At 53.6% G+C, this 20,917-nt stretch overlaps 1 protein-coding gene across 5 annotated transcripts in view; it reads left to right on the forward strand.

Moving 5' to 3' along the window:
* Nucleotides 1-20,917, forward strand: part of sptbn1 (spectrin, beta, non-erythrocytic 1) — a 45,040-nt gene that overhangs the window by 17,686 nt on the left and 6,437 nt on the right. For 2 of the 5 annotated variants that reach the window (XM_086122830.1, XM_086122827.1), the window contains 38 exons: nucleotides 4,467-4,618; nucleotides 4,994-5,167; nucleotides 5,722-5,813; nucleotides 5,948-6,028; nucleotides 6,646-6,761; nucleotides 7,034-7,146; nucleotides 7,280-7,467; nucleotides 7,675-7,792; nucleotides 8,091-8,249; nucleotides 8,337-8,432; nucleotides 8,789-8,995; nucleotides 9,072-9,225; nucleotides 9,297-9,448; nucleotides 9,885-10,103; nucleotides 10,203-10,283; nucleotides 10,351-10,557; nucleotides 10,724-10,935; nucleotides 11,063-11,200; nucleotides 11,315-11,435; nucleotides 11,560-11,775; nucleotides 11,878-12,297; nucleotides 12,386-12,588; nucleotides 13,093-13,183; nucleotides 13,273-13,419; nucleotides 13,498-13,761; nucleotides 13,912-14,136; nucleotides 14,520-14,609; nucleotides 14,693-14,971; nucleotides 15,249-15,379; nucleotides 15,460-15,664; nucleotides 15,823-16,197; nucleotides 16,352-16,438; nucleotides 18,242-18,399; nucleotides 18,821-18,959; nucleotides 19,114-19,198; nucleotides 19,284-19,480; nucleotides 19,647-19,738; nucleotides 19,876-19,930. In XM_086122830.1, coding sequence (XP_085978956.1) covers nucleotides 4,467-4,618; nucleotides 4,994-5,167; nucleotides 5,722-5,813; nucleotides 5,948-6,028; nucleotides 6,646-6,761; nucleotides 7,034-7,146; nucleotides 7,280-7,467; nucleotides 7,675-7,792; nucleotides 8,091-8,249; nucleotides 8,337-8,432; nucleotides 8,789-8,995; nucleotides 9,072-9,225; nucleotides 9,297-9,448; nucleotides 9,885-10,103; nucleotides 10,203-10,283; nucleotides 10,351-10,557; nucleotides 10,724-10,935; nucleotides 11,063-11,200; nucleotides 11,315-11,435; nucleotides 11,560-11,775; nucleotides 11,878-12,297; nucleotides 12,386-12,588; nucleotides 13,093-13,183; nucleotides 13,273-13,419; nucleotides 13,498-13,761; nucleotides 13,912-14,136; nucleotides 14,520-14,609; nucleotides 14,693-14,971; nucleotides 15,249-15,379; nucleotides 15,460-15,664; nucleotides 15,823-16,197; nucleotides 16,352-16,438; nucleotides 18,242-18,399; nucleotides 18,821-18,959; nucleotides 19,114-19,198; nucleotides 19,284-19,480; nucleotides 19,647-19,738; nucleotides 19,876-19,930 — 6,239 coding nt within the window. Of the gene's footprint in view, nucleotides 1-4,466; nucleotides 4,619-4,993; nucleotides 5,168-5,721; nucleotides 5,814-5,947; nucleotides 6,029-6,645; nucleotides 6,762-7,033; nucleotides 7,147-7,279; nucleotides 7,468-7,674; nucleotides 7,793-8,090; nucleotides 8,250-8,336; nucleotides 8,433-8,788; nucleotides 8,996-9,071; nucleotides 9,226-9,296; nucleotides 9,449-9,884; nucleotides 10,104-10,202; nucleotides 10,284-10,350; nucleotides 10,558-10,723; nucleotides 10,936-11,062; nucleotides 11,201-11,314; nucleotides 11,436-11,559; nucleotides 11,776-11,877; nucleotides 12,298-12,385; nucleotides 12,589-13,092; nucleotides 13,184-13,272; nucleotides 13,762-13,911; nucleotides 14,137-14,519; nucleotides 14,610-14,692; nucleotides 14,972-15,248; nucleotides 15,380-15,459; nucleotides 15,665-15,822; nucleotides 16,198-16,351; nucleotides 16,439-18,241; nucleotides 18,400-18,820; nucleotides 18,960-19,113; nucleotides 19,199-19,283; nucleotides 19,481-19,646; nucleotides 19,739-19,875; nucleotides 19,931-20,917 lie in introns of all 5 variants that reach the window. The other 3 variants (XM_086122828.1, XM_086122826.1, XM_086122829.1) reach the window with 2 other exon arrangements.

A 20,917-nucleotide genomic window follows, 5' to 3' on the forward strand; every position in this document is an offset into this window, starting at 1 on the left:
AGCTTCTGCGAAACGAGGCTGCAACAGCAACAACGGCCAGACATTCTCGCCACTTAACTCCTGACATCGCAACATCCCCAGCAGAAGGCTGCCATTGTCCAGCCGCTAGCTGCCAAGGTGACACCAGGAGGAAGTGATCGAGGACCACGCCGTCTGGCTCAAACCAGTGTGTCTGTGTGTGTGCTGTACAATGAAAGAGGTCTTTGATGGAAGTCGCCCACTGTGCGCGCTACTGGCTACTCAGTGGAGGAGGGGCTTACAGCCAAGACTTAGACAAACAGCAGAAAGTGAAAGTTCAAAATAGCAAAAGTGTGTGTGTGTGTGGGTGTCACGATCTGGAATCCGCATGTTTGTTTGTTTGTTTGTTTGTTTTTTGCTTCTTTTACATTGCAGTGTGAAAATCACAAACGATGCAAATGAGTAGTTTTGTGTTTCATGGGGCGTCATCGAATTTTGCTGCCATGCGCCGCGCATATGCGATGGGGAAAATAAAAATAGTCTGCAATTTAGAGATGTCCGTCCGTCTATTTGTGCTTCGAATTTGGTAACAATCAGAAAACGTCTGATATGGCTCAATTCACTTCCATACAAAAGCTTCAATGCATCTTCGACGTTGCTTCCTGAGACTTTTCAATGGTCTCTTCATGTACGATATTGGAAAAGCATGCGATAGATATGGTTGTTGAATATCCCGGTCTTTTCCGGCATGACTTCTTCAGACTTTTTTTGGGTGGGTCTCCCGGTGATAAAGATGCCTGCCACTTTCATGTTGCTTCGTGAAACTGACAGCGGGCGTTGACATTTCTGTCATGGCTCCCAATAGTCCTCCGACTTTGCACTAAAATGGCAAAATGGCCAATTTGCCGGGTCTTTCCAGGCATGTGTTCGACAGACTCTTTTGTTACCTAAATTGGCTTTCGGAGCTGAATTGTGATTAATAGTATGTTTATTTTCTGATTCACATGCTGCTGTTTCGCAGAGGGGGAAAGAGAGTACATCACACAAATATACCATAAAAACATTTTTACATCGGCAGTTTTGACAACTGTTGGCATTGAAAAAAGCCAAGTCAATGATAAGTGGCGTTCCTCAAATCTCAATACCTGGCCCCAAGAGTTGTTCAGCAGATCGAACAATTAAATGCATAAAGATGGATTTTTGGTCGCTGAAAATTTGGAAATGAGCAGAACACCCTCAAAATTATTTGTCATGAAAACAGTAAGAAGAGAAAAAAAAAGTTGAGTTAATTTGTCGGAGTGTCCATGTACCACCTGCTGGCTTGCAAACCCGGATGAATAATTCAAGGAGCTGGTAAATGTTCCAAAAGGGATTGGTTTCTGCTGGTGTGATGTCACACATGTCGGGCTGCTTGAGTGACAACCTGATGCTGTGACTGACCGAGGCCTCCGGTTGCCACGGTGGCAGAACAAGCAGCAACAACAGAAGCTTGTCACCAGCTCGCGCTGCTGCTGCCGCTTCTTTTTCTGGTTGTCCCACCAGACGATGTGAATGACCGACCTCATTGACGCGTATTTGTGCCTCACGACAGCACAATAACACGCACACGCCGCTTCGTTAGCACCACGGTGATATGTTCCAAAGCTGCTTTGTGTGCTCCGCGCTCCGGAATGTCACACGCACGCACATAAACGCCATTGCTCATATCAATAACGTGAACGTGAAGTTAGCCCCTGTTGAAGTTTACATTAAAAAAAATGATCGACAAAGTAAAATGGAATTTAACATTGTAAATAGGGATGTTCCAATCCTATTTTTTGCACCCGAGTCCAAATCACCTTATTCAAAATGCCATAGGTGGGCTAGTGTTAATTAGCACAGATGTTAGCCTCATTCTAAACCTGCTCTTGGGGATGCAAGACATCCAAACAGCGGCAATGAATCGTGCGGCATCTCAGCGCTGCCCGGCGTGTTGTGAGCAAGGTGCTACTACAATGACCACTTAAAAAAAAAAAAAAAAAAAGGCCAAACTAGAAAGCACGGCCACCAACCATGAAACGCCATATAGCGACGACTCATTTTCAGCCCTGTGTGGGCGCGGGCTCAAAGTTAGCGCACTCGCATTACGCAACGGCCGCACGTAACGTGACTAACTTCTTCTCTATGTGATGACATCACTGCGGCGAGGGCGAATTTGGTGCGTCCGTTTCATGCGAGACCCTCGTTGACGGGAGGATCGGTCGCCGAGGTAACAACACCCACGTGTCCGTCATTTGTGTGAGCGGGCTGAGATTTGGACTGCCCGGCCTCTCGTGGGACATCAGGAATGTTGGAATGCTGCAATTGCTAGAGTCTGTTTTGCCATGACCGCATCATGAGTGTTTTGTGTGTGTGTGTGTGCGCGCGCGCGCGTGTTTGGATAGTGTCATGTGACTCAGTGTGAGTTGGAAACATACATACAAGAGCCATGCGAGTGGATCCAGATGTTGGACGCAAACTCACTGGTCTCTCTGTGTCAGTCACCCAAGCGGACGCCAAGGCAAGACCCGGCCGGCCTCTTTGCAACGCTAGCTTCTTTGAAAAGACACTCGCAAGCTTTTGCTAATCCAAGACAAACTTTGGAGAGCAAGTAGCACCCTTAAAAATAATTCGCTCTCCGAGTGCTACTATAAGCGGCCATGTGATTATTTTCATAGGCTTTTTTTTTTTAATCAGATAATCAGATTTTTACATTTCCGTGCCTTGATTCAAAAACAGCAGAGAATGCACAAGCATATATGGTCGATTTGGACATGCAAAACGCATCTTTGCTGAGACTAAGGAACGTTCCGTTTCCAGGAATCAAGTCAAGATCGGAAGAAAGTGTGGCAAAGTCATGAGTGAATGCATCCGAACCTACGACGAGCATGTTTGTGCTTTAGGGGGACTGGGGTGAGTTGTGACCTTCATGAAAGAATCCAGTTGGTGGACATCAGATGGGGGGCGGGGCTTAGCCTATCGGCGAGGTCCACCCCCCACAATGCGCACACACACGCATGCATGCAAACGCGCGCGCGCGTGTGTGTGTGTGTGTGTGTGTGTGTGTGTGTGTGTGTGTGTGTGTGTCCGCGGTGGAATGCGTGTGCAATCTCATGATGCGCCACAATTGTTGCTTCTGTTTGCCCGATGTGAAGTGACGAGTAACGCTCGCCTCGTGAGCCTCTCGCTACACATTAGCTGCCGGCTGTGTGTGTGTGTGTGTGTATCATGCTAAGCATCTCAGTCAATATTGTGTCTGTGTGTGCGTGTGTGTGTGTGTGTGTGTGTGTCTGCGTGCTGGCATGTTTGTCTTCCGGTCATTTTGTGCGTATGTCATTGTCTGTTTGTGTATATGTGTGTATCTTTACTTTGTACATGTTTGCTTTTCTGTCTGTCGGTCTGTTTGTGTACAGTATATGGTTGTGTGTGTGTGTGTGTGTCCGCGCGCGCGCTAAAGTCAAGATATTGCGTTCTGTATTTTCTATCGCCATGGAGACAAACGTCCACGCCCATGTCTGCTTTGTGCGTTTCCTCGGGTTGAGGTCACGTCCCAACTCAGTGCGGGTGTGTTATAGCCCACGACACTTTCACACGCGCGTGCACACACACACACACACACACACACACGCACACACAGCCGTAATCAATTGAGCGCTGTCTCCTCTTTCTGCAACACACGCGCAGCGATGCTTCCTGTACATTCAGCAGTCAAGGAAATTCAATCCTTTGACATTGACTGCTACGTGTGAAAAAGTGAGCGGATCTGATTTGGGGCTGATTCGGAGGTGCGTCAAATTGGCCTTGTGTTGAACGTCTCAACCGCTTTTTTCCAGAAAAGACGGCAATCCCGAATCATGTTGACATGACCTTGTGACTTGTTTGTTGTTTTCCTGCCTCGCTTTTTTTTTTTTTTCTTTACCGGAAAAGCAGCACAATGCTTGTCATGACGTCGCTTGACAACTTCCTGCGTACGCACACGCACGCCTTGATAGCACTCGCTCTTTTTAATTTTTTGCAGAGCTATATTTGACACACACACACAGACAATGTTTCACTAATGCACGCTGTCGCAGGCGCACACACTCCGCCTCCTCTCACACGCAGCCTCACCTCCCCTGACACCCATCCAGGCTGCGGATGACTTCTAAACACCTTCTCGATCTGCACTCGCACATCCGCCGTCACAAGCAAAGTGCCTCACACACATAAATGAAGATTATATTCCGCTGTCTTTCATTCATTCTGCAAGGTTCGCGTGCGAGCAGAGAGAGTGCGTGTGTGTGTGTGTGTGTGTGCGTTTCTGGAAGTCTCTCTCAGGCAGGAAGCCCCTCCCTCACATGGACACTCACATGCACACCAGGGAAACAATGCACCCCGAGCAACAGGGAAACAATGCCCCCCCCCCCCCCGAGGAACAGTTGAAATGTTGGCGCGAAGAGACGCGAGAGGTGAATCGGAAGTGACGCCGCGCGCTCTGTTTTTGTGGTCAGACGAGCGCGAGGCGGTGCAGAAGAAGACGTTCACCAAATGGGTCAACTCTCACCTCTCCCGGGTTTCCTGCCGCATCACCGACCTCTACGTGGACCTTCGGGACGGTCGCATGCTCATCAAGCTGCTCGAGGTCCTCAGCGGCGAGAGGCTGGTACGCATGCGCGCGCGCGCGTTGCAGACTTGACGCTGACACACGGATGGAACAAAATGGATTCTTTCAGTATGAAATCGGTGTATTCATCCCCTACGGTTGAAATCGCAAGTTTACATCCACAATGTAAAGTCACATTCCCGCCCCCCCCTCCCCCATTATGTTCATCACCTAAAAGAGTGATCGCCCTAAAATGAAGAATGAAAAAAAAAAAGAAACTGATTATTTTGGGCTGCAGCTAACGAGCGAAAATATTCAACTGTAACTATTGGGAGGATTCACACGAGTTCAAGTGTCCGGAAAACAATCCATTCTCGTGACAGCTCTTGAGGTATCGCTGAATTGCTTCAAGTTGTCCCGGTTGTCCGTCGTCAGCCCAAGCCCACCAAAGGCCGCATGAGGATCCACTGCCTGGAGAACGTGGACAAGGCCCTGCAGTTCCTCAAGGAGCAGCGCGTCCACCTGGAGAATATGGGCTCGCACGACATCGTGGACGGCAACCACCGCCTCACGCTGGGCCTCATCTGGACCATCATCTTGCGCTTCCAGGTAAGCGCCCGCTTGCCCGCCGCATCACATCCAGCAGCCACAGGTCAATTGAAACCCCAAAAATGTCGATTTCAAGAAATGCAAATAAGCAGCGCATTTTTCACCCCAAACACGGTTCCCGCAAATCTAGAAGTGAGGCTTATAAACAGTCACCTTTTTTTTTTTTCCAAGTAAAATGAAGGGACCTCCGTGAGGCAAATCACACGAAATGTTTATCAAGTGCCCCCCCGCGCATTTCCAGAAATTATTTCTTAATCACGGCTGCCATTTTTTTCTTTCCTTGTCGCCTTCATCTGATTAACGACATTGTTGTCATGTGATGTCATCAACACCGCCGGGGGCGGAGACGAGTTTAGCATTCATATGGCGGTGGGATTAAAAAAAAAAAAAAATGCCTTTAGTCTTGCAGAGGGAGTGACATGAAGTGAAGCGACGATTGACGGCAGCTGCGGGAATTTCAGCGGCCGAGCTCACGAGTCCTCGTTTGTAGTCTCGGTTTTGGTTGATGATGTCGGCGGGGAGCCTTGACGTGCGCGCGCGCGTGTGTGCTTCAGATCCAAGACATCAGCGTGGAGACGGAGGACAACAAAGAGAAGAAGTCGGCCAAAGATGCTCTGCTGCTCTGGTGTCAGATGAAGACGGCCGGGTGAGTGCTGGCGCAATACCACAAATGAGAAACGAGCGACGGAAGAGTCGGTCCGAAAACGAAACACTTCCCCACCTCAATAAAAAAAAAAAAAAAGACCGAAGTCGAGTCACTCAAGCGCCGTTGTTTTGCAGATATCCAAACGTGAACATCCACAACTTCTCCACCAGCTGGAGGGACGGGATGGCCTTCAACGCCATCATCCACAAACACAGGTAACCATTTTTCCCACGCGCGGTTGCTCGTGACATTCGCGACGACGGCCGTGCGATTTATGCCGATCAAGCGGTGACGTCCCCGATTAAGAAGGAAGTCATCTGAGCCCGGCGAGCTCTGTCGAGTGGCAAGAAGTCATACATGTGAATTGGTAGCAAAGCAAAAAAACAAAAAACAAAAAAGCAACACTCAGATGGACACTCCCCGCTTGTCCATTGATAATATGATACCACGTTGATGATTGTTCCATACCTTTGGCCTGCTGCGTACAAATGTGAGCCGGCTGATGTTTATTTTTGGAGTTTTGAAAAAGATTGCATCCCTCTACCCCATTATTGAGCTTCACAGAAATTGCTTTCCATTCCAATGTTTGATGCTTTCTTTTGTGATGGACTGAAATTTGAACTTCGACTCCACGAAATGACATTAGCCATCAAGAAGCGAGCATGCGGATAAATCGATGCGTAGCGGCGTCAATGGCTCCGCGCGGCCGTTGTACGATGCACGTGAAAAAGGTGGTCGGGGCTCTATAAACTGCACCTCCGCCACCCAGCGGTCTTCTGCTCGCTGCGTAAGGTGACAAGGAGTGCTTGCTTTTCTTTCCGTCCCGCCTCAGACCGGACCTGATCGACTTTGACAAGCTGAAGAAGTCCAACGCGCACTACAACCTGCAGAACGCCTTCAACCTGGCCGAGCAGCACCTGGGCCTCACCAAGCTGCTCGACCCCGAAGGTCAGCCGCGCCGCGCCGCTGACGATGGCAATTTTCACCCTTTCACTCCTAATGATCACCTTTAGTGAATTCATCGGTCGTGACGATAAGGAGCTCTTTAAAAGTGCCCCCCCACCCCCGCCCCCCGCGTTTAATCTTGAATGTTATGCAAATGCAGCTTCCCGTATGCCTGCCAATACTTTGGAGTAAGCGTGCGTTCCCGTTAGCCAGCGCTAGATGAGGTCGTGTTGTGGAAACGTCGCTCACTTCGGGGTCTCGTCCTCTCGCGGCAGACATCAGCGTGGACCACCCGGATGAGAAGTCCATCATCACCTACGTGGTCACTTACTACCACTACTTCTCCAAGATGAAGGCCCTCAAGGTGGAGGGCAAGCGCATCGGCAAGGTGAGCGCACAGCACGCTCAATGATGATGACTTAACTGCGGTGTCCGATTTAAAAAAGAAAAAAGAAAAATCATAATAGCTGCGCGGGACTGTAAGCAGGTGCTTGGCGGGCTTATGCGTTTTTTGCGCGCAGGTTCTGGACAACGCCATCGAGACGGAGAAGATGGTGGACAAGTACGAGTGTTTGGCCTCGGAGCTCCTGGAGTGGATCGAGCAGACCATCATCATCCTCAACAATAGAAAGTTTGCCAACTCGCTGGTGGGCGTCCAGCAGCAGCTGCAGGCCTTCAACACCTACAGGACGGTGGAGAAGCCCCCAAAGTGCGTTGCCTTCGGAAGAAACCGATAACTCCTTTAGGGCTGAGTATTTTGGTGACAAAAGTCTGACAACCAGCCCGTATAGAATGCTAAAGATTGTTCTCTCCACTCTTTTGACCTTCAAAAAGTCTTCCTTTTTGATCTTCATGCGCTTCAATTTCCGGTCTGAAAAATAAATCGGCCCGCGCTTGCTCGCTTGTGTGCGCAAAGGTTCACGGAGAAGGGCAACCTGGAGGTTCTGCTGTTCACCATCCAGAGCAAGATGAGGGCCAACAACCAGAAGGTGTACACACCTCGCGAGGGAAAACTCATCTCGGACATCAACAAGGTAGCCACGCCCACTCCGACGTCATCGCTCCCCATTCAGTGACGGGCCGCGCATTTGGCACCTGGACCTCCGGTGGGGACTTTTGTCACGCCAGTGCACCGTCAATGCTCGGCAGAGAGGCATTGCCGTACGCTTGAAACATTACGAAACGCTCTCAGTGAGGTGGGGGGGGGGGGGGGGCAATGACTACAGTTGGGATGGACCGAAAAATGGATGCACGTGCTTCGAACAGCTTTCCGCGCTGAACTTGCGGATCAATGCACCAAACTCTGTAGCGTGACAGGCGCGTTTCTGGCAGGCGTGGGAGCGTCTGGAGAAGGCGGAGCACGAGCGCGAGTTGGCGCTGAGGACGGAGCTGATTCGCCAGGAGAAACTGGAGCAGCTGGCTCGCCGCTTCGACCGCAAGGCGGCCATGCGGGAGACCTGGCTGAGCGAAAACCAGCGGCTGGTCTCGCAGGTGACGGACGCCACTCCACGACGGGGGGGCGGCGCCCCGCGATGGGGGCGGGCCGTTTTCAGCGTGCGCGTGTGTCGGCTCCCGCAGGACAACTTCGGCTTCGACCTCCAGGCGGTGGAGGCGGCCACCAAGAAGCACGAGGCCATCGAGACGGACATCGCCGCTTACGAGGAGCGCGTTCAGGTGCCTGCGCCGTGGCTCGCGCTACCGCTGAAAATGAAATCTCCACAAAAAAAAAAAATTCCCCCCCAAATCACAATAGTGTCTTATTTTTACTTTTGTCAAACTTTATCCTTGGAAAGCAGTCTTTCTTTTTTAATCGTCCAACTTTAGGAATACAACATCGATCCGTTTTTTTTGGTTTTTTTAAATAAATAATTCGCCTAATTGCAACCGTTGCTCATCGTCTTGGAAATTGGAAGACCAAGGTTTTGTTTTTTTGGGTGCTACTCGGTGTAAAAAGAGAAGCACCGTTGTAGGTCATCTCCCCGATCAAAGTCCAAGGCGTTGTTTTGTGGTGGTGGCGGTTTGCGCCGCAGGCGGTGGTGTCGGTGGCCAAGGAGCTGGAGGCGGAGAGCTACCACGACATCAAGCGCATCGCGGCCAGGAAGGACAACGTGATCCGCCTGTGGGAGTACCTGCTGGAACTCCTCAAGGCGCGCAGGCTGAGGCTGGAGCAAACGCTGGGCATGCAGAGGGTCTTCCAGGAGATGCTCTACATCATGGACTGGATGGACGAGATGAAGGTGCCTCGATGAATCATTTGACTAAAACCCAGCGAGCGCTCACGTTGACTGACGCTTTGGACGTTTGGGGGCGCAGATGCTGCTGCTGTCCCAGGATTACGGCAAACACCTCCTGGGTGTGGAGGACCTGCTGCAGAAGCACGCCTTGGTGGAGGCGGACATCGCCATCCAGGCCGACCGGGTCCGCAACGTCAACGCCAACGCGCAGAAGTTTGCCAACGACTCCGACGGTGAGACTGAACCTTTCCTCGGAGTCTTGCGGAAAGGTCAAAAGCTAACTCCTCTTCTTCTTCCTCGTCAGGGTACAAACCCTGCGACCCTCAGGTCATCAGGGAACGCGTGGCCCACATGGAATTCTGCTACCAGGAACTCAGCCAGCTGGCGGCCGAGCGGCGAGCACGCCTGGAAGAGTCGCGCCGCCTCTGGAAGTTCTTCTGGGAAATGGCCGAAGAGGTTCGTGTCGTTTTGAGCGAGCCGCCAGCCGCGATTTTGCGCGCGGCGTCTGGCCTTCGGACACCGGTTGTCATGACCGGTTGCGACCAGTTTTTGTTGCTTTTCAAGAGTTTCTGAGGGGGGCCGTAACTCGTTAGCATGAGTTGTTGACCACCCGGAAGTCATTTTCGTTAGTTGCTGAGCCCCCACAAATTGTTCTTGTTAGTTGCGGTGACTTTTTAACTCATTCATTACCAACCAGTTCCGGACCAAGTAGGAAAAGACGTTTAAAAACGTCTTTGGGAGTGAATGAGTTAATCTTTTTCATCATTTTTAGTTATTGAGTGTGTGCAACCAGTTGGTGTGGGTTTGCTCATCACTGCGGCTAGTTTTCATGAGTTTCCGGACGCCTGCAACGACTGTCGTTTTCACGTTGTTTGCGATGCACGTCCGGCAGGAGGGCTGGATCCGCGAGAAGGAGCAGATCCTCTCCTCGGAGGATTGCGGCAAGGACCTGACGGGCGCCCTGCGGCTGCTGAGTCAGCACAAGGCCTTTGAGGACGAAATGAGCGGACGCGCCGCCCACCTGCAGCAGACCATCAAGCAGGGGGAGCAGCTGGTGGCCGACAAGCACTTTGGGGCCGACAAGATCCGGGAACGCATCGGGGACATCCAGGTGAAGAAACCAAACGGGCTGACGAATGAAAAGAGATCGGCCGGATTGATTCTCAGACTTTTTTTTGTTTCTTTTTTTGTGCGGCGGTGCACTTGGCAGGATCAGTGGGCGGCGTTGGAGCGACTCTCGGCTGTCCGCAAATCTCGCCTGCAGGAGGCGTGCAACCAGCACCAGTTCCAAGTAAGAGGCTCCGGTCCTCCGGGGCTCCTCTTGGTACGCAACGCGTGACTGTTGTGTCTCGTCGCAGGCGGACGCCGACGACATGGACACGTGGATGTTGGACGCCCTGCGCATCGTGTCCAGCGTGGACGTGGGCCACGACGAGTTCTCCACGCAGGCGCTGGTGAAGAAGCACAAGGACGTGGCCGAGGAGATCGCCAGCTACCGGCCCGTCATCGACGCCCTGCACGAGCAGTCGCGCACGCTGCCGTCCGAGAAGGCCGACTCCCAGGAGGTGAGTTGCGGGCTCAAAGTGAGGCGGGCACGTGACGTCCTTCCGCATCATAACCGCGCCACCCGCTGGCTTCCGACGTATTAGCGCGCGTCAAATATTTTTGAGAGTCATCTCGAGGTCTTGTCGGCCGGAAAGCGTGACTTGTGGCTCGCGTGCGCGCCGGCAGGTGCAGAGCCGTCTGGCGGGCATCGAGGAGCGCTACAAGGAGGTGGTGGAGCTGGCGCGCCTGCGCAAGCAGGCGCTGCAGGACGCGCTGGCCTTGTACAAGATGCTGAGCGAGGCCAACGCCTGCGAGCTGTGGATCGACGAGAAGGAGCAGTGGCTCAACAGCATGGACATCCCCGACAAGCTGGAGGACCTCGAGGTGGTCCAGCACCGGTGAGCCGCTTTAACGGCTTTGGGTTGAACTCTCAAAACAATTGATGATATACCGTGCGCCTTTTTTAATCGCAACGAACAAAAGTATGGTTTTTCACGATGCACGCTGGCTGGTTTATTTGCGCAGGTTTGAGAGTTTGGAGCCCGAGATGAATAATCAGGCGTCGCGGGTCGCCGTCGTCAACCAGGTCGCCAGGCAACTCATCCACAGCGGCCATCCCGGCGAAAAGGAAATCAAGTCCCAGCAGGACAAACTCAACACCAGGTAACATGGCTGCCGAAGGCCACGCTCGAGTCCACGTGGCGGCCGCGCCGGAGTTTCAAGTGGGTCGAGATCCAAGAGCCCGAGGATGTTCTTTTTTTTTTTTTTTTTTGTCAGGTGGAGTCAGTTCCGCGACTTGGTGGATCAGAAGAAGGAAAGTCTGAGCTCCGCCTTGGGAGTGCAGAATTACCATCTGGAGTGTAACGAGACCAAGTCCTGGATCAGGGAGAAGACCAAGGTACACCGAACGCCATCAACATTTCATATCTCCCCAAGATAATTTGCCCCAAAGAAATACAAATACGCCCACTCAAAAAAACTGGAGAAACCCTAGAAACTAAACCTCGGGACCCTCCCCCAAGGTGATCGAGTCCACCCAGGAGCTGGGCAACGACCTGGCCGGCGTCATGGCGCTGCAGAGGAAGCTGACGGGCATGGAGCGAGACCTGGCCGCCATCGAGGACAAGCTCGGCGACTTGGCCAAGGAGGCCGAGCGCTTGTCCTCGGAACACCCGGAACAATCCGAGGCCATCAAAGGACGCCTGGACGAGATCACCGGCGTGTGGGAGGAGATGAAGGTGCGTCCTTCGCCCCCGCTTCACCATAAACCTCCACATTTCCCTCACCGTTTTCAATTGGAAAGAATGTGTGATTTGACGCGGGCGGGCGCGTGGTTTCAGGGCACCATGAAGAACCGCGAGGAGTCGCTGGGCGAGGCCAGCAAGCTGCAGCAGTTCCTGCGCGAGCTGGACGACTTCCAGTCGTGGCTGTCGCGCACGCAGACGGCCATCGCGTCCGAGGACATGCCCAACACGCTGGCCGAGGCCGAGAAGCTGCTGGGCCAGCACGAGGCCATCAAGAACGAGATCCGCAACTACGAGGAGGACTACCAGAAGATGCGCGACATGGGCGAGATGGTGACGCGCGGCCAGACGGACGCGCAGTACATGTTCCTGCGCCAGCGGCTGCAGGCGCTCGACACGGGCTGGAACGAGCTGCACAAGATGTGGGAGAACAGGCGCAACCTCCTGTCGCAGTCGCACTCCTACCAGCTCTTCCTCAGAGACACCAAGCAGGCCGAGGCCTTCCTCAACAACCAGGTAAGCCCGCCCGCCGCAGCTCCGCCCACTTACCATCTAGGAATGAAGCCGCTTCCTCTCACGCCGTCGGCGCGCGTGCGTGTTGCAGGAGTACGTGCTGGCCCACACGGAGATGCCGACCACGCTGGAGGGCGCCGAGGCGGCCATCAAGAAGCAGGAGGACTTCATGACCACCATGGACGCCAACGAGGAGAAGATCAGCGGCGTGGTGGACACGGGGCGGCGGCTGGTCGCCGACGGCAACATCAACACCGAGCGCATCCAGGACAAGGTGGACTCCATACACCAAAGGTCCGCCACCCATTCTTGTTATACGTTGACTCGACGTTTTTTAGCTCGTTTGTTTGGGCATGTCCCGATCACGCTTTCTTTGGTATTAAGTGTGTGCAAATACGGAGTCCCAATCCGATACTTAGGCAATACGGGAAGAAGGGAAAAAAAAAAGCGTGCGTCAGACTTTTCTAAAATTAAAAAAAATTAAGAAATACACGTAAAACATGCTTTTACATCACTTTGGATGTTTTATGTTCCAGCATTCCACCAAATCAGTGCCAATTGCTTTTCTTAACACTATCCAAAATAAACTCAACATTTTATATTTTTCTTCTTTTGTTTGAGTTTTAGTTTTTTGTGCCCTTCCCAGACTTGTCATTGTGTTTTGTCCCGAAACCCGTTGTGGGGGTTTTTAGCCTTCCGGTGATCAAAAAGAGGAACGATAGCAATGCAATTTACGAATGTTACTTCTGAATCAATTTCAAAGTGCGGCACGCTTGCTGAAAATGTTTCCCCCGTCAGGCACAAGAAGAACCGAGCGGCAGCCAGCGAACTCCTCATGAGACTGAAGGACAACCGAGACCTGCAGAAGTTCCTACAGGACTGCCAGGAGGTGAGCGGGTGCATGCGCGCGGACCTTTTGTTTTATTGGGGGGCGGGGGCGTTGCCGTTTGTTGGCTAATGCCGATGCGTTGCGCTCAGCTGAGCTTGTGGATCAACGAGAAGATGCTGACGGCTCAGGACATGACGTACGACGAGGCGCGCAACCTGCACAGCAAGTGGCTCAAGCACCAGGCCTTCATGGCCGAGCTGCAGTCCAACAAGGAGTGGCTGGACAAGATCCAGAAGGTCAGTCCAAAGAAAACCCGCCGGCTTCTCGCGCCGCGACAACGTCGCGTGACGCGGTGTCGCCTTGTGCCACGGCAGGACGGCGAGGCGCTGATGGCGGAGAAGCCCGAGACGGAGGCCATGGTGCGCGAGAAGCTGGCGGCGCTGAAGAAGATGTGGGAGGAGCTGGAGTCCAGCACGCAGACCAAAGCCAAGTGTCTGTTTGACGCCAACAAGGCCGAGCTCTTTACGCAGAGCTGCGCCGACCTGGACAAGTGGCTGGCCGGCCTGGACGCGCAGCTGCAGTCGGACGACTACGGCAAAGACCTCACCTCCGTCAACATCATGCTCAAGAAGCAACAGGTGGCGCCCCGACATCTCGCAAACATTTTCCGCGGCTCCGATTCAGGCCGAGACGCGGCCGACGCAAGCGTCGCGTTCGCGCGATTTCTCCGGCTACCGAGCCTCCCCCCCGACCCGGGCTGACGACGCGCTTCCTCGTGGTGCCGGCAGATGCTGGAGAGCCAAGTGGAGGTGAGGCAGAAGGAGGTGGACGAGCTGCAGAGTCAGTCGCAGGCGCTGAGTCAGGAGGGCAAAGGCTCGGACGAGGTGGACGGCCAGCGCAGGAGCGTGGAGAGCAAGTTTGGCGCTCTGCGGGCGCCGCTCCAAAGTCGCCGCGACAACCTGATGTCGTCCCGCGAGATCCACCAGTTCAACCGCGACGTCGAGGACGAGATCGTACGACGCAACTTGATTTTCTTTGAGCCCGACTTCTCCTTCACTTCCTTTTCTCTTTCTCGCTTCTTAACCTACTTTGGGTTCTTCCTCGTCTCCTTGTCGTCCTTCTCAGCACTTTTGCTCTTTTCCTTCTCCTCCTCTGCTTCTCCTTGCCCGCTTGCTGCTTCTTTGCCCCTCTTCCGTCACCCTCACCTTCTTTTCCACGCCTCCTTTTCATCTTCTCATCTTTATCTTCTTCCCTCTGTACTTCTCTTTTGATTCTTGTCTCCATCTTTCCTGCTTCTTCTCCTCCTCTTTGTCCAACTCCTTTTGTTTCTTCCTCCTGTCCTCGCCCCCCCCCCCCCCCCCCTTGACCTTCTCGTTGTGCTCGGCGTCTTTTGCAGCTGTGGGTGGAGGAGAGGATGCCCTTGGCCACGTCCACGGACCACGGCCACAACCTCCAAACAGTGCAGCTCCTTATCAAGAAGAACCAGGTAGGAATCTCATCTCATCTCGTCGTCCCGTCTTCCCCTCGAGCGAAAGGAACGAGAGTTGCCCGCCTTCCCCGTCCCTCTAGACGCTCCAGAAGGAGATCCGGGGCCACCAGCCGCGCTACGACGACATCTTTGAGCGCAGCCAGCACATCCTGCGGCAGGAGCGGCCCACGGGCCAGCTGATCCGCCGGCGTCTGGCGGAGCTGCGCTCGCTGTGGGAGCAGATCCGCCAGGAGACGGAGAAGCGCCACGCCCGCCTGAGCGAGGCGCACGAGGCGCAGCAGTACTACTTTGACGCCGCCGAGGCCGAAGCCTGGATGAGCGAGCAGGAACTCTACATGATGTCCGAGGAGAAGGCCAAGGTGGGCTCCCGATGCCTCTCGCTAACGTCAGCGTGCCGGCACGCGGCACGCGTGCGTCAAACAAACCAAAAAAATTCCGCCGAAAAAGGATGTTGAGCAGAGCGGCGTCGTTTGGAACAAAAATCTGCATAATAGTCCAAAATAGTCCAGATAAGTGAACGCGAATGCACCCAAAAACGTGTTCTCGACTCATTTGAAGAGCAAATCAACGTTAGCGGCCCAGCGAGTCTTTTTTTTTTTCATTCATTCCATTCAAGCGGGGGGGGGGTGCTTTCAGGACGAGCAGAGTTCGGTGGCCATGTTGAAGAAGCATCAGATCCTGGAGCAGGCGGTGGAGGATTACGCCGACACCGTCCACCAGCTGTCCGCCACGAGCCGAGGCCTGGTGGCCGCCGAACACCCCGACAGGTAGCCCCCCCCCGCATCGTAGACCGACCGGCAACGGCGATTGGCGCTCGCTGACGGGCGCGGCCGCGCCGCTCCCGCAGCGAGCGCATCGGCATGCGTCAGTCGCAGGTGGACAAGCTGTACGCCGGACTGAAGGATCTGTCGGAGGAGCGGCGGGGCAAGCTGGACGAGCGCTTCCGCCTCTTCCAGCTCAACCGGGAAGTGGACGACTTGGAGCAGTGGATCGCCGAGAGGGAAGTGGTGGCCGGCTCGCACGAGCTCGGGCAGGACTACGAGCACGTCACTGTGAGTTTTGAGCTCACAAAGAAAAAAAAAATTTAAAAATTCCTTCACGAGCCCATTTTTGGCATTTGAAAATATCTCTTGGCTCTTCCTCCGTGAGATTTGGGGGCGGGCACTCGCAAGCGCGCACGCACTGGGAGTGCTTTCGTGGCTGTCCGCAGATGCTGCAGGAGCGCTTCCGAGAGTTCGCCCGCGACACGGGCAACATCGGGCAGGAGCGCGTGGACGGCGTCAACCGTCTGGCGGACGAGCTGATCAACGCGGGCCACGGCGACGCGGCCACGGTGGCCGAGTGGAAGGACGGCCTGAACGAGGCCTGGGCCGACCTGCTGGAGCTGATCGACACGCGCACGCAGATCCTGGCCGCCTCCTTCGAGCTGCACAAGTTCTACCACGACGCCAAGGAGATCCTGGCGCGAGTGCTGGACAAACACAAGAAGCTGCCCGAGGAGCTGGGCCGAGACCAGAACACGGTGGAGACGCTGCAGAGGATGCACACCGCCTTCGAGCACGACATCCAAGCGCTCGGCACGCAGGTGGCGCGATCGCTCCGCAAATCCCTTCGGGCACAAATATTCCCCTGAAATATGCCATGCAAATATCTGAAAACTATGACACAGAAAGAGACAAAAAAAAAAAAATCTGAATTCCTTTTTTTTCTTTTTTCGTTGCCCGCCGCCCCTTTTGCAGGTGCGTCAGCTTCAAGAGGATGCCGTCCGTCTGCAGTCGGCGTACGCGGGCGACAAAGCGGACGACATCCAAAAGCGGGAAGGAGAGGTTAGCCGAAACGAACGCCGCGCCCGCCCGCGGGCAGACGCAGCTCACTCGCTCGATTAGAAGCCGGAGAAAACGTCACTCGGTTGACGCGCTCAGATTTCGCACATCATTCGAGACGGGCTCCCCAAAAAAGGCGACGTCATCATAGGAAAGGATGAGGATGATGATGATGATGATGAAGACGGTGTGTTGCGACCACTGTTGGCCGTATTCAGTTTGTTTTCTCGCCCTTCCTTTCCGTCCTGTCCCTGCAGAAGCGAAAGGGAGAGGTGAGACTTGAGCGGCTTCTTTGGCTTTGCATCAGTGTGGCTGCGCCGCCTCATCTTCCGCATCAAATAGAAACGCTTTCTTCTTTGTACTCGGACTAAAATGATGCATTTTAGTCACAGTTGCGCTTCCGCTTGGTCGTGCTGGTCTGTACAAAAAACAATGTACACTTTGACAGCGGTGTGCTGGATTTACTTTTTTTTTTTTTTTTTTTAAATAGGAGAGAGTTCCCCCTTTGGCGCCACCTGCAGGTAGAAGCAAACACTTGCAAATGGGCCGATGGATTTGCGACCTTAAACGCTTTCTTGCTCCACGCACACATTTATCTGCACTCGAGTGAGCGTCTATAAAAGCGAAATGCTGCCAGGCCGGGGGGAACATTTGACTGCGTAGCGGTTCGGTTTTATCCTGTCAGCTTTTTGGTACTGACACTCTTCACGTGAACACGAGTTGATTGTCAACTTTAAAGCGAGTACATAACAATGCGCTTCATAAATAGGTCTTTTGTTTTGCGGAACGGCCCCCCACAAGCCTCTACCACCGAATGGGGGCGTCCTCTGGGCCAAGTGCATTTCATTTGTTCACCGCTCGACAATGCATTTTCATGGTCAGTTGCGCGTCGGCAGCTTTGACTTCTCTCATCTCATGTCATACTCGCTAAAAGCGTAGCGCGGTGAAATCCGAAACCGAGCTACCCCTGTTCTACTTGGCAAAACATTCGCACGTTTGGATTATTTTGGAGCCTTGCGACCTTGAAATGTCATGAAAATAATTGCTGCCATCTGCTGTAAGGCGCTTTGGGACCGCTGGAGCTGTCGTGAAAGCGCTTCATGATTCGAGATGTCTCGTATTGTCAACATTTGCGACTTTTGGCCGCGGCAGTGAATGTTGCGCTTTGGTTAGTTTTCGTTGGCCGGACGTTGGCTTATAATGTCCTTGTCGTCCGTTCCCCTGCGCCAAGTAGGCCGCTTAAATGTTGGGCGAGCGATTGCGATCTTGCCATATTGTCTTCCATAAACGCACTGCGCCACAGGACGTCGTGTTGTGTGCGCATGCGTTTCCTTTGAACAACTCATTCCATTCACATTACAACTTGCATTTGGTTTTTGTAATGTGAACAGCCCCTCCCCCCCCCCCCCCTTAAAAAAAAACAATGCCATTTTCCCAAAACGTGGGCACCCTGTCCTGCCGTGTGACTGGAGCCTCCGTGGCAGAAAACTGGTCTTCATCATCATATCCCAAACGCTAAATGGCAACATGGCGACGTGGACTTGATTCGGTTTCACGTTGACTAAGAAACAAAACAAAAGAAATCAATCCGTCAATTGGGATCATCATCGTTCTCGATCAGACTTCCTTTTATGGTCGTAGCCGACATGATGATGTACACTTCTGTGACTTTGACCGACAGCGGTCGACCGGATGTGACGCCGCCGTCGGGCGGCCCGACGAGCGCGTGCAGCTGAGCCGTTGCCGCTTCTCAACGTACCCGTTGCGTCGTGTGCGTGCGTGCGTGCGTGCGTGTGCGCTCTTCAGGTTCTGGAGGCGTGGAAGAACCTTCTGGAGGCGGCCGAGTGCCGTCGAGGAAAGCTGGCCGACACGGGAGACAAGTTCCGCTTCTTCAGTCTGGTGCGAGACCTCATGCTGTGGATGGACGACGTCATCAGACTCATCGACGCGCAGGAGAATCCCCGGTACAACCCGCAGCACACTCGCTTGAGTACCGGTCAAATTCTCTTGACGTTAAAAAATGTTCTCGTGAAACTAGAAGGGCTCATCTACGCTCACGTTTGCCGGCACCCACGTCACTCACCGACTGTGGCTCTGCCTTTTAAAGCTGCACACAATCAAAGTCACAGGTAACGTGATGTGGAACTATCCGACCTCAAGTGGACAAAAATCGTACCCGCAGTCACATTTTGTGGAGAATATTTATCCCGATTCCTTGCTGGAATAATCGGATCGAAAAATATCGCAGAGCTTGCGGCTCACTTAAAGCGCAAGCGTAACAGATGCGTTTACAGTAGGTGAGAGTATTTGAGGTCTCGGGTGACATCCCAGCACGGGTGGTTGGCGTTGCCGTAGTAACGCCCGCGGTGGCGTGTCGTCGTGTAGCGACGTGTCGTCAGTGGAGCTGCTGATGAACAACCACCAGGGCATTAAGGCCGAGATCGACGCGCGCAACGACAGCTTCACCGCCTGCATCGAGCTGGGAAAGTCTCTCCTGGCCAGGAAGCACTACGCCTCCGACGAGGTGCGTCCGCCGCCGCCGCCGCCTTCCGCTCGTAAAAAATCCCCCGTCTGGCGTGTTCGCTCTCCAAATGCTGAATTTGTGCTCGGAGTTTAGGCAGCAAATGTAGCCGGGAAACAACTTGCGCGTTACAACGTGTGTGTGCGCATGTCCTCAGATCAAAGAAAAGTTGCTGCAGTTGACGGACAAGCGGAAAGAGATGATTGACAAGTGGGAGGACCGGTGGGAGTGGCTCCGACTGGGTGAGTGAGGCCTGGCGCCCAATCGCGGCAGCCGCCGAGCTTGTCGCTGACGCCGGTTGGCTTTGCCTTGCGCGCACGCGTGCAGTGCTGGAGGTGCACCAGTTCTCACGGGACGCGGGCGTGGCCGAGGCCTGGCTCCTGGGCCAGGAGTCGTACTTGTCCAGCCGCGAGATGGGACAAAGCGTGGACGACGTGGAGAAACTCATCAAGAGGCACGAGGCCTTCGAGAAGTCGGCCGCCACCTGGGAGGAGCGCTTTGCCGCCTTGGAAAGGTTGACCACGGTGAGACTCGCGTCCAATTATTTCCACCTCGGTCGGCCATGTTGATTCCAAGATGGGCTTGGAAGCGACTCGCCTGTCGCCTCGGAAACCATTTGCCTGAAAAGTCAGCGCCGCTCTGCAGAGCGAAAGTGCGCGCGGCCTCATGCGTGTGCCCTCGTGCTCTCAGATGGAGCTGCTGGAAGTGAGAAGAAGGCAAGAGGAGGAAGAGAGCAAGAAGCAGCCGGCGGCGGCGGAAGCCACGGCCGCCGCGCAACCAAGGTGAGCGCAACCCACCCGTCGATGGCGCTTCCTCCGCCGGAACGGATGCTCAAAAGTGGCAACCGGAAGCATCGAGATTTTGTGGGGTCAGCGTCATGTTGTTGACGTGTACGCGTGTGTTGTTTTTGTGCCTTCAGGGAAGGCGAGGTGGCGAGTCAGAACGGGCCGAGCAGCGAGCCGGACTCCGCCAGGGTTAGTTACCGCTCGCCCGCCTACCAGCAATACTCCAACACTCGCAAGCTGCACACGCGCAGACACGCACCCCGGCAATAGACAGACGGGCGGAGAAACGCATTACGCTGGGAAATCCTCATTTAACGTCGACCCGTTGAGACGTGCGCTCAAAAAAAAAAAAAAAAAAGATCCAGGAAGCCAAAAGAAAGAGACGGAAGGAAAGTCTGCTGAGAAGACACTTTTGGGGAGCCATTTATTATTTTTTTTTGCAAGGTGAATCCCAGAAACCTTGAAGCGAACCTTTTATTCAAATATTACAAATGAGTATAGAATCATTATCAAAAGTGTTTTTATTTTTTTTAGCAATCTTGTTGAGAAGCAAAGCTAAATTGAATTTTTAAAATTTTTTTTAAGAAAGCTCAGATCTGCCACCTGGTAATTTTGAGAGCATTTATTGTGCGGACCTCGAAAGTCGGGACTCGATTTAACATTTGCGCTATAAATATATTTTGAAGCTCCCAGGCCACACCTCCTCGCCAACACCTGCCGTAGCACGCGCTTAATCGTTTCCGGTGAAGCGCCTCAGCGGCCCCGAGCTGCTCCCAATTGCGAGCGGGAGGCGACGTGAGCCTAGCGAAGCTTTTTGGGACCATCTCGGCAGTTTTTTCTTCCTCCGCTTTCTTTTGGCGGCCGTCTCGGCGGCGAGGTGCAAAATGTGAGCTATTTGAAAAGACGGCCGACGATATGAAGATGAATTTCATGCATTCCCTGAAAAGTGATGCTGGAGTCAGAAAAGGGTTGGAGTTTTTTTCTCATTATTTTCTTTGGGGTGGGGAGGGGGGTCACTCGTGTATGCGCATGCACACAACACACCGATTCGCATCCATTCCCCTCCTTCATTTGTTTTGCCTTTTCTTTTTCTTCTTCTTTGCCCCCCCCCCCAGGCCCACCCCCCTGTCCCCCTGTCCACTCAACTCTTAATGTCCTTTCTTCTTCTCTACATTC

This window comes from Hippocampus guttulatus, chromosome 10 (assembly GCF_054856545.1).
Source record: "Hippocampus guttulatus isolate MCC_2025c chromosome 10, RoL_Hgut_1.0, whole genome shotgun sequence".
In the NCBI taxonomy this organism is placed as follows: Eukaryota; Metazoa; Chordata; class Actinopteri; order Syngnathiformes; family Syngnathidae; genus Hippocampus; species Hippocampus guttulatus.